Here is an 11,487-nt window from a genome sequence, read left to right as displayed (position 1 = left end):
GGGGGTCACGGCGGCCCTAAAGCGGTGAAGGGAAGCGGGAGGGCAGCGCTGCTGTCTGACGGCGTTGGGGAGCGTGGCCCGCACGGCCCTGTCGATTTGCGGTGTCCATGGGCAGCGTGCGTTGGGCCTTCCCCTGCGCCGCCTGGCGCCCCTGCCGCCAGGAGTGGCTGCTGGCGGCGCAGCTGGTGCAGCCCGAGGAGAAGGACCGCATCGGCCAGTTTGTCTTTGCCCGCGATGCCAAAGCCGCCTTGGTACATGCTGGAGGGGGGACACGGCGCGGGGCGGGTTCTCCTCCTCAGGGCTGGCGGCGTTCGTCCAAGGGCGGGATGCAAAGCGTCCGGGGCCCTCCGCTTTGTTCTGTCCCGCTACTGCGGGCGCTGTTCGCGGGGGTGTAGCGGCGGCTGCCCGGGACCACTCCGCTGGGAGCCGTCTCTGGCGCCGCTCGTGGCCCGGGCCTCTTTCTCCTGGGGACGCGGTTGTCTCAGTGAATTCAGTACTTCTCTAAGGAAAATACACCCTGCAAGGCCATTTCAGAGCAGAAACTGCTTTACAGAGAATTAATTGTCAGTTCTACTTACACTTAGGAGGAAGAAGGGACGTTTGCAGTCTGCTAGTTAACTCTGAAAGACTTTACAAGGTTTATGTCATGATACTAAGTTAGGAGACAAAACCGGTGTAGTAGGAGACATACATGAAGACAGTAGTGTAATGTATAAGAAAGTAAAGCTGTTTTACATAATTCAGGTTTTAAATCTCACATAGCAGCGTGGCAATAATACAGACTAATGCTGCTTATCTGTACGAAATTCCTTGTCACTTTAAGATGTTGAGCATTTCATTTACTGCCAAAATGACTTAACGAATGTACTGAAAGCTGTTGAGACAGTTTTACTGCTCAGTGTGGTATAAAAAGTATTCATCTGTGCAATAAAGTATCCTAAATAAGCTTGAGAAGGAACTATTTTATGTGCTTCTTCTAGGCTGGGATAGCTTTTTATTGGGTTGTCTCTGTCCTAATAGTGATAACAGATGTATTCTGTACTTAGTCTTGTGAACTCTTTTGGTTAAATTTACTTGGTGTGCAGGCTTTTATAAAAGAAATCTAAATGGTTGAGCAAAAATATACTCTTAATTTCTGTCAGGAATAATAAAGCTACTTATAAAATAAAGTGTTTTTTTTCTAGCAACCACAGATATTTTGGAGGTAGCATAATAGTTCCATATGAATTGCTTCTGTTTTATTTCATAGGCTGGTCGCCTGCTGATGCGGAAATTAATTGCAGAGAAGTTGTGCATACCTTGGAATGAAATACACTTGCAAAGGACATCGAAAGGAAAACCTTTTCTGGCAAATAACGTACTCAGTATCTATTCGAATTACAACTTCAATGTCTCTCATCAAGGAGATTATGCAGTTCTTGCAGCTGAGCCTGAGCTTCAAGTTGGCATTGATATTATGAAGACTAATTTGCCAGGTAATGCATTATGGTGACCAAAGTGGATTCTCTAGGCTTAAGTGCTGAATACTTTAATGTTTCCCAAAGAACCAATCTGTGTCCTAGGAATTTAGTGTAATTAGAAGAGAGAGTATGAACATATTGTATATTTGCTATTTTAATTATGAAATGCACTCCTCATAGATTATTTTGGATTTTCTGTTACACCAGATATGGCTATATTACCAGTTTAGGAAAGCAGAATCCTGGAAAAATAAAGTCATGTATCCTGCTATGATACTGGCAAGATTGGCATCTGCAGCTATTTTAATTGCAGGTTTGGTGTCTGTTAGGTAGAAGCAGGGACAGCTTTCCAGCTAGGGACAGTGGGACCAATCCCCGTGAAAATTTATAATCTCTTGAGTGTTACTCCTTCGTCCCGTAAGCGTGGAAATCGTATGTGTCAGCACAAGGCCCAGTACTGTAAGCAGACTGGCATCGGAGATTTGTTGTCACTGTGTATAGTAATCCCCAGTGAGAGGAGATCATGAGGAGGAAACATCTGAGGTGCCGCTGGTAAAAGACTAAACTTCGCTAGCTAGCTGTTGGCTGTTTACTTGTATGAAATGTTTCACTAACCTGACTTTATTAGTGAATTTCAGGACTCGAATCATAAATCAGAGTTGTAGCAAAGTGTATTTTTAAATACAGTGTTATGGAGATCATTTAGTTCACAAATATTCATCAGTGTATGGCTGGTTTAAACAAGAAGCATACTGGGATTTACAATTTACTGGAATTTTAGTTTTTGAGACTCTTCCACAAATGTTTAACCACATATGACCGTAATAGCTGTGTTCTTAGAAAATCTCTCTTCACAATATTAAATTTCCCAGCATTTTATGCTGTGAAATAATTTGTGTAGTAAGGTAAAGATTCAAATAAACCTTGACAGGATAACTTCCTTACTGTAGCCTAATCATCTGTGACTCATTTCTGTCTGCTGTAGGCCCTCAGTCTAAAGGTGTTGGTCGGCATGTGAGGCCGCATGTAGCCAGTGGATGACTCCACATCAGAGCAATTGTATATTTTGTGGCAGGAGCTGTGGCCTGTGGGTGAGGCTGTGCTGGAACAGGTACACCCCTGAAGGGACTGCAGTAATGCAGGGCCCAAATACCAGATTAAGCTCGAGGCTGGTTCTTATCATGCCTCTCCCAAGCAAAAGAAAACAAAGTGATGTCCCAGCTGTTTCTTCTCCTGTTGTCTTACACACCCTCAGCCTATTTGCTGATGGAGAAGGCCTTGATGCCATGCAAACATTGCTGATACTTGTGTGGCCTCAGCACCATTCTAGGCAAAGATTTAAAACCCAGTGCTGTGCAGGCTACTATGTTAAAAATTAACACCCAGGCCCAGTACCCTGGAAACACTTTGGGCTTGCCGAAGGCCTTACCCCAAGACTCCATAATCATAGAATCATAGAATAGCTAGGGTTGGAAAGGACCTTAAGATCATCTAGTTACAACCCCCCTGCCATGGGCAGGGACACCTCACACTAAACCATCTCACCCAAGGCTTCATCCAACCTGACCTTGAACACTGCCATGAATGGAGCATTCACAACCTCCCTGGGCAACCCATTCCAGGGCCTTACCACCCTAACAGGAAAGAATTTCTTCCTTATATCCAATCTAAACTTCCCCTGTTCAGGTTTTAACCTGTTACCCCTTGTCCTATCACTACAGTCTCCAGCATCCCTATAGGCCCCCTTCAGGTACTGGAAGGCTGCTATGAGGTCTCCACTCAGCCTTCTCTTCTCCAGGCTGAACAGCCCCAACTTTCTCAGCCTGTCTGCATACAGGAGGTGCTCCAGTCCCCTCATCATCCTCGTGGCCCTCCTCTGGACTTGTTCCAACAGTTCCATGTCCTTTTTATGTTGACACCAGAACTGCACACAATACTCCAAATGAGGTCTCACGAGAGCAGAGCAGAGGGGCAGGATCACCTCCTTCGACCTGCTGGTCATGCTCCTTTTGATGCAGCCCAGGATATGGTTGGCTTTCTGGGCTGTGAGCTCACACTGCTGGCTCATGTTCATTTTCTCATCAACCAACACCCTCAAGTCCTTCTCCCTGCAGAGAAGGACTCAATTACTCAATTTAAAAAGCTTTCCTGTTTCAGTAGATAAATAGTGAAAATCAAAAACTTCAAATGTTTGTATTTTAAGTATTTCTTGGGAAATGAAAAATTTAAAGTCACTTATATATGAGGTAGGGATAGCTCATCTTCTGCTCTCATTTTATGCACCTGGAAGCGTAGCTGGCAGTTTAGACGCATTGCCTATATCCAGCCGACAAGTCTTACGAAGTGTGTTACACTCTACTACTGAAAGTAGGAAACAGTTGCGAAGAGTAGAGGTTTAATTTTATGTTTAGGTTTAGAATCCTGATTTTTTTATTGCTTCTCCATTCTCTCTCTTGTATTCTTCTCCATTCCATAATGCATTCAACTTTGTGAGGGGACGTATTCTTAGTTCTTTGCCAATTAATAGAGAAAAAAATCTTTTAATTTCAGTATTAGCTGGCTTTATTTAAAAAATATAATTTCTATGTCTTCTTTTTTCTTGGTTTTTTTTTTACTTATTTATTCTTTATTCCTTTCTCATTTCTCTCATGTGAAATTAAATAGTGAATAACTCAAATATCCATTGATCTACTGCTTATTCTACTGGCAGCATCAGAACAGATCAAGGTTTTTCCACCTTGTGCCTGTGTGTACTCTTCATTCAGTGTCCCTAGTCACTGCTGTTGTAGAAGGTGTAGAATCAAAGTTAGGCTGTTGGTATATGTGTCAACTTTAGCAGGCTAAGTTTAGGAAAATGCTCTTGAGTTCATCCTATCAATCAAGTTTTGATTGCTATTCTTGCTTCTGTCGTGGCTTTTTAGTTGCCTGTCCTAGGATTTCCAAATAACAACATGGATCTGAAGAAATAGCTGTCGTAAGTGTGTCAGCATCTGGTCATGCAATTCTTTTCCACATTATGTGTTTTAAATAAATATTTATAGATTAAACAGTTCCAGGTTCCAGATTTTAAAGAGGGTTTGTTTATGTCTCTACGCATTCCTTTTTGGAATTATAATTAGTATTTTTGGAAATAAGTAGAATAGTAATAAAAATTAGTAATTTTATGTGGGAAAATGAGCCAGCAAATTAACAATATTAAGGATAGAATTTTAAATTACTATAGTCTTTGTAATATGAACTAAAGCTAGCAGTATTTTCACCTATTTTTTTTTTGAGAAAGATTTTTGTCTTAGTAAAATTACCTGGAACTCTTTACTGCTGTGCTATGAATATGAGAGTGACTTTATCAATATTGTTTTATCTGATAGTTCCACTGAGTGGTGCTCTTGCTCTGCAGTTTCTGAGTATATTATATTTTTGAGAGTGAGTCCACTATAAATCTTTCTCTGGAATAGCCACAAGGACAAAGAGTTCCCTCTGCACAGAGTACATTACAGTAGATCTGTTTTGTTTTGTTTTCAGATGCTTGTTTAAATACACTTCATCTTGTGATGTTATCCAACAGAATCTTGATTGAGGTTTCTAATATTCTAGTTCTTACGCTCCTTTATCATTCAGCCAGTGAACAAAATATGCAGTGCAAATATACAGGACAGTATCATGCAGCTGGAAGTTTTGAGAAATAGGTTATTAAATTGTGTGCTAGCAAGTGACAAGGAGACCTGCACATAAGCATTTTACACTACTTCTTAATCTGTGCTGCGTATTTTTGTTGTACTTAGGTATAATAAGAAGCCATCTCTTTTCATATAACTTTTGCTGCATTATTAAAATCTGAAAAATGAAATTACTGTAAGACATAGCCTTCCTCGTAGGTGAAGGCAGACCACACAAGAAGCTATTCTTAGCAGTGCAAATAGAGACAGTTCTACAAAAGTTCCAGAGGTATGTAACAGTTTGTCACCATTTTTCTCTCTATTCAGATACTGAACTAAATAATGTAGTGATGATGGAAAAGGAAGATGTCCTCTTTAGGTATTGTGTATTGTTGCCTTTTGGTTGTCTGGCAGGTTAGTTTTGTAAATTTAAATCAGGCTTTCAATTTACTTGGTTTTGAAGAATTACTGAGATCAATGGTTTTGGGTTTTTGTTTGGGGTTTTTTGGTTTGGCTTTTTTTTTTTCTTTAGATCAGTTTAAGATGAACTCTTGAGTCACTTGGGAAAATGCACACTGCATTGTAAATTTGTTAATGAAGTTATTGTGGACATAATTTGGCAGGAGATGTAATGCATATGAAATTATTTTAACCCATTGAGAAAGGAGATGAGAAGGATTCTCATAGTACTGTTAACTCCAGTGGGGAAAACTCAGTTTGTGGTAATGTAGTCAACCTGTAACTTATGGACAAGCAATTTTACAACCTGTCAAATTGGTTTGAATAGTGTGTGGGATGTGATTTGCCAGTCACTTAAACCCTGTAAAGGAGGACATTTTTAGAGACTTAGGAAATAATTATAGCTTAATAAAGATTGCTGTGAAAATTTAAAAAAAAACAAACAACAAAATATAGGTCTTAAGTTCAAGAGTGAATTTCTTTACAGTAATGAATTTTTTTAACTTAGATGGAATTAGAAAAGCCAAGTAAATCAATAGTTCATTCCTGATCTTTCGTAATCAGTCTGCAATCTTTCTTACCTATTGCATTACAGTTGCTTTGATCCAGTCATCTCCAATCTCAATGTAATTCCAGAATTAAATACTTTGCATGCAATAAAATTAGCTTTTCTCATTAGTCTTTTGGGTTTATGCTAGGTTTGCTTATTAAAAGACACAAAAGGGTAAACTTTCTGCATGTGAATTTTACAGAAAATTAGTTTGATCTAAAAATAGTTCCCAGGATGCTTTTTTAAGAAAGTAGGTTATTATGTACAAACACTGGCTTCTCTGAAAAATATTTGTTTCAGTTTTGGGTTTTGTTTATGGGGGTTTTTGTTTTGCTTGTTTGATGTTGGGGGTTTTGTTTGTTTGTTTTGTTTTTTTTTCTGAGGCAAAGACATATAAGAACTTGATCCACTTTTTTCTTTTTATTCTTATTATTTCATCATTGAGGTGAGATAATAAAAGATAAGAGATCTTCAGAGAGATGTCACACATGAATCAGAATATCCAAGTCCCACGCAAATAAGCTAAATACCATGTCTCAGTCTAGCTACTGGAGGAAAGCTCTCTCTCTCTTTAGCTAGTTATAAACTTTGTGCGTTTCTTTTTGGTAATCCTAAACTAAACTTGAGAGATAGGCACACCTACATCATAGTCAAGATATTTGGCATGTCTTTTATCTAGCAGCCACGTTCAAGCTTTTTTGAACTTTTTTGAACTTTTTTTAATTGATGCATTTTGGTTTTTTTTGCAATAAGAATTCCTTGAGCTAGAAAGAAATGTTGAAAGAGATTATTCTTTGTGGTGCTTTTGTCCTTATATTGCCTTAACTTCACCTTATGCAAAGTTTTAATTGGCTTTGGTTTTACTGGTGTATTTCAGTGAATCTCTTAGCAGCAATCAGCATCTAATCTTCTACTGCAAGAGATAATTGCCAAATTATTAGCTAATGGTACAGCTTTAGCTATGTAGATGCAATGTTTGGGATGAAGAAATTAACAAAGGATTTAGGTTAAATATGACTTTTAATTAGTTATGGAAGTCAGAATTTATAAAGACAAAAACATCGGTTTTAGATGTTAAGTAGTGTTAGAACATCGAACTAATTTCCTTGTTGAACTAACAAATCATAGTGGTTATATGCCCTTACACTGAGTGAACAGGGAGGAATTTCTTTGTTCTTGTTCTACTCGAAAATGGGGAGAAACAGCCATCTTAAACATGCTCTTAAAGAATACATATTATATAGCAGTTTCATTATTGTGCTTTATTTAGTCACAATTATAACACTGTTTTAAGCTGGAATTGTGTCACATTTGTAAAAATACTGGGACATTCTGGTAATTGATCACATATTGATGCTTGATAAACTGTGAAAGGAAAATTTGATACTGTGATTGAATCTTCTCTTTGAGATGAAATAGGCTTTTATAAAGAAAAAACTTGACTGTTTTTTAATAAGAAAACATAAACTCATTGGGATTAAAATAGAAACTGATAGCAAAATGGAGAACAGTGAACAAGAACTTCTGGTGAATAAATATGTTTAGAATGAGGGGTAAATTAACAATAAAAACCAACTTAAAGTAGGAGCTTTTAGTAAAAATAAGAGGTAGAACAAAAGGAAATTATAAGAATGCTTCTCTGGGTTTGGGATTTCTTTTGGTTGGTTGGGAGTGGTTTTGTTGTTGTTTTTGTTTTCCTGAAATATCCTTCTGCACACCTAATTTACAATAATCACAATTTATTCCTTAATTGGTCTTTTGGGAAATGAAGTTATACATTCAGAATGAGAGGCAAAATAGAATTAAGTTTCTGTTTGCTTTTTTTTGTTTGTTTGGGGCTTTGGGTTTTTTTTTTTTTTGGTTTTGGGTTGGGTTTTTTTTTGGTTGCTTGTTGGTTTTTTTTTGTTTGCTTGTTGGGGTTTTTTTTTGTTTGTTTGTTGTTTTTTTTTTTAACAGAACTAAGAGCACTTCTCAGCCCACACTAATTACAGTCAGCTTTGGCTTTCCAAATTAAGGAAGTCTAGCAGAAAGATGTGTCAGGAGGCCCAAAGTTAAGTAATTTTTCTGTACATATTAGGAATTTGCTTTTTGAGGAGTTTTTTGCTAACACGGCCATTTCCAGTAGCTTCAGCTCTACGGATAGAGTTGTTGCAAAAGCTGGAAAATAGAAGCTGTCTATACTCTGTGTTGTCAAAACCTTGTTTGGATGTTGTCTGTGCAAGAATTACAGTTTGGAGCTCTTGTTAGTTTTGAGGTTGGAAGGCAATGTTTTAGAGAGCTGCAGATTTTTAGTCTGCCTTTTGAAGCGGTAGAAATATGCATTAAATATTTAACATCTCCCCTCAGAAACGCAAAAAAAAAGAAAAAAAAACTGTAAAAAACCAAACAAAAAATAAACACCCAACAACCCACCCCTCAACTGGATTTCCCTGATGCATTTCTTTTCAAAGAAAAATTCTGATTTTTAAGAAGGTGTTTTTGTATTTTCCTCACTTAAGGTAAGGTTGTCATCTCAGGTTTTCAGGAAATTTTAGTACCAGGAGACTTTTGCTACTTCTATAAGCAGCTGAGGTTTTGCCTTATATCTGGTTGGTGCTGTAATTTTTAGGAGTTATGTGCTGTGTTGCATTTTGATGAAAAATCCAGTCGTCTAGTGCATTAAAATATTGTTCCATGCCCTGTATAGTTTTCCTGTCCCTTAAAATTTTGGGATTTCTATTGAATACATAAATCTTCTTCCTATTTAACAGAACATAATAAAAACATAGCAAACACTTGGAGATGGTGTCTACAAAAGTAGATATAACTGATACAGGTCAATGGACAATTGAAGTTCATCAGGTTTTCAGTTACGGGCAATGCTTTGCTTTTGTCAGTTACAATATATTAATCTTCCTCTGGCATTTCTTCTTATATACCCTGTTAGCTGGGTAAAAGCTCTTGCAGTGGCTGGTCTGAAGCTATGCAACAATTGGCTTGTGTGTTGATGGGGAGAAGGATGTATGAGGACAACATGCTGAATGACTAGCTGACCCCTGTCTCTTCTCTGTGGGTCTTTCAGCTGCTGACAAGACAAACAAGTGGCTTTACAAGGTGTTTTATAAAGCATGTTCTTACATGGTTGCTGTCGTTAGATAGGACACTGATACTTATGTCATCTTGCAGAGTTTTTTGGACTTCATTTTGAAGAGGAAAGACTGTGTATAGAAAGCAGTCTATACACAGAAGTGGGGATGTTTTAAGTGTGAAAATAAGGGACATTTTTACAGCATCTGGCTGTGAGATTCATATTCTGGGACAGACTTCTGCAGTGTCCTGACTTTGGCCATCACGAGGAGCTCAGTTGTTCAGTGGTTTCATTACTGCAGCAGGATAGCATGATGTGGAAGAACATAGTCCCAGAGTGTGTATATCTCAATACTGAGGACCAGTTCCACACCAAACACCTAATTTAGAAGACATTGGACTCTTTCAGAGAAACCATCTCTGCTTGAATCAGCTTGTGTTTTCTAAGGTCACACAGCTTCCTTGGGGGGAAGAAGGTGGGGAAATTGCATTAGTTAAAGCAAGGAGGTGTTAGGAAGTGTGAATCATGTAGTCAAATTCATGTGGAAGATAAAGATTAGTTACTGAGCACTGGCATTTCTCCACTCCCCCTCCCTCCCCTTTTTTGTCCAGTATCATTGTATACCAAGTACCAAGCAGATCCCCATGCACCCCCAGGGTCTGTCAGTGGTACTGGTTTCTTAGAGATGGGAATACTCTCATGTAATCACATTTTCACTAAAGTGCCTACCCTTTCCTCTTACTATTAATACTTTTATTGTTCAGTAGCTACTATTAGTGATACCATGAGGATAATGTTAGTTTTAGTGTATCTGATTCAATACAAAGATAGAAGCTGGGCATCATCCCCATTCTGCTGGAATTTCTGACTATGCATCTAACAGCAACACTGAATATATGTATGCATATATATATGCAGATCATGTGTATATATAGACGTGTATATGCACACACACTTATGTTGTATAGTGTGAGAGTTAATTGAACAAAGTTAATGAAGTGATCCAGTTTCGACATTGAGTGGTCATCCTCATAGTAATGGGTTTTTGCTTGTCTTTTTTCTGGGAGTAGTAGATGATATGAAATGGTAGACTTTCTTTAAAATACTTACTTTTAAGCAAAGGATTAATTGTCAGAGGTGTCAGTCAATATAATAGTTCTGTGCAGAAAGGTCCTCTAGTAATTTATTTCATAAAATGTTTGAGATCTGGTGGCTAGATAATACTACTGTAGTGTAAGGCTATAGATGGTCAAGCATGTATCATATATGTAGGTGCTGTTGCACTAGCAACATCTTGAGGTTTTTGTTATAATTTTAAAGAGCAACAGAAGATCATTTAGCTCTATTAAAGCGTGTTCCTAAATGGCTGTTACCTTTGAAGAGATCTGAGCATGTTTACTTTTTGGACTTTTTTAACATCTGTAGTTGTGTCCTCACAACTGTAATGGCTTTATTAAAGAAAATATTTTTTGATATTTATTTAGATTTTGGTTTTGTGTTTATTTTTAGTGTGATGCATTGTAACCTCAATGAATGTTGAAAGGAATTGGAGTTCCTGCTGCTTGGATAAAATGGCATGCTTTAACTGTTTCATATATTCTATAATGAAAAACTGATTAAAATGTCATTTCCATGGGGTAATTTACCTCTTTGCTGAAATGCTGTGGCAGCTTTAAGCTCTGCTAGATGTGGTCATACAATGTCTTGGAAAGAGCTTAAGCAAATAAAAGGTATAGCCGTTCAAGTAGACAAATTAAGAAGGGGTTTCTTATTTTACTACTGCTCATTATATTTTTTTGCTATTACTGTTTAGTTATAATTAGATACATTTCATCAAAAGGACTCAAGGTTCCTGAATTATCTTAATGATTAAGACCCCGTGTATTTTAAATATGGTTTTTCTCTAAAGCAAGCTAAAACCATGCCCTTGGATGCAGGTGTGATGGTGTCAGTAAGCTCTTCAATGGCAAGTATATATTACAGTTACATGTTTGGTATAGAACATGTAAGAGTGTGCTGTAGTCTGAACAAAATTTGAGAAGATCTGACTTTTTTTTTAGATTCAGAACAGTGACAAAAAGCAAATATCTATTTCAGACCATATACTACCTGTCTGTAAATTGATCAGGTGTGAGGTATCCAGTTAATAGCTTGTGACTTTTCTTTGTCAAAACTGTGATTCTTCTAATGCAGTTTTGGAGGTAGAGCTGTGTAATCCATTCTGATTCTTTACTTTCTTTTGTTTAACACTGACTGTCAGAGCAGGTTGCATAGCTATGCATCATTGCTGTTGGA

The 11,487-nt window shown here is 37.8% G+C and overlaps 1 protein-coding gene across 3 annotated transcripts in view; it reads left to right on the top strand.

The window, feature by feature from the left end:
• The first annotated feature begins 42 nt into the window (after window positions 1-42).
• The window catches only part of AASDHPPT (aminoadipate-semialdehyde dehydrogenase-phosphopantetheinyl transferase), a 29,113-nt gene continuing 17,668 nt past the window's right edge, over window positions 43-11,487 (top strand). For all 3 annotated transcript variants that reach the window (XR_008970969.1, XM_057399739.1, XM_057399740.1), the window contains exons 1-2: window positions 43-251; window positions 1,250-1,475. Coding sequence is in view for 2 of the 3 variants with exons in the window: in XM_057399739.1 (XP_057255722.1) it covers window positions 108-251; window positions 1,250-1,475 (370 nt within the window). In the remaining variant the exon portion in view is untranslated. The remainder of the gene's footprint in view (window positions 252-1,249; window positions 1,476-11,487) is intronic.

This window comes from Pezoporus wallicus, unplaced genomic scaffold (assembly GCF_028554395.1).
Source record: "Pezoporus wallicus isolate ANWC-B61680 ecotype Strahan unplaced genomic scaffold, APGP_CSIRO_Pwel_v1 scaffold_6446, whole genome shotgun sequence".
Taxonomy (NCBI): domain Eukaryota; kingdom Metazoa; phylum Chordata; class Aves; order Psittaciformes; family Psittacidae; genus Pezoporus; species Pezoporus wallicus.
Note: the sequence above shows the minus strand (reverse complement) of the source record. Positions and strands in the feature narration are given on the sequence as shown.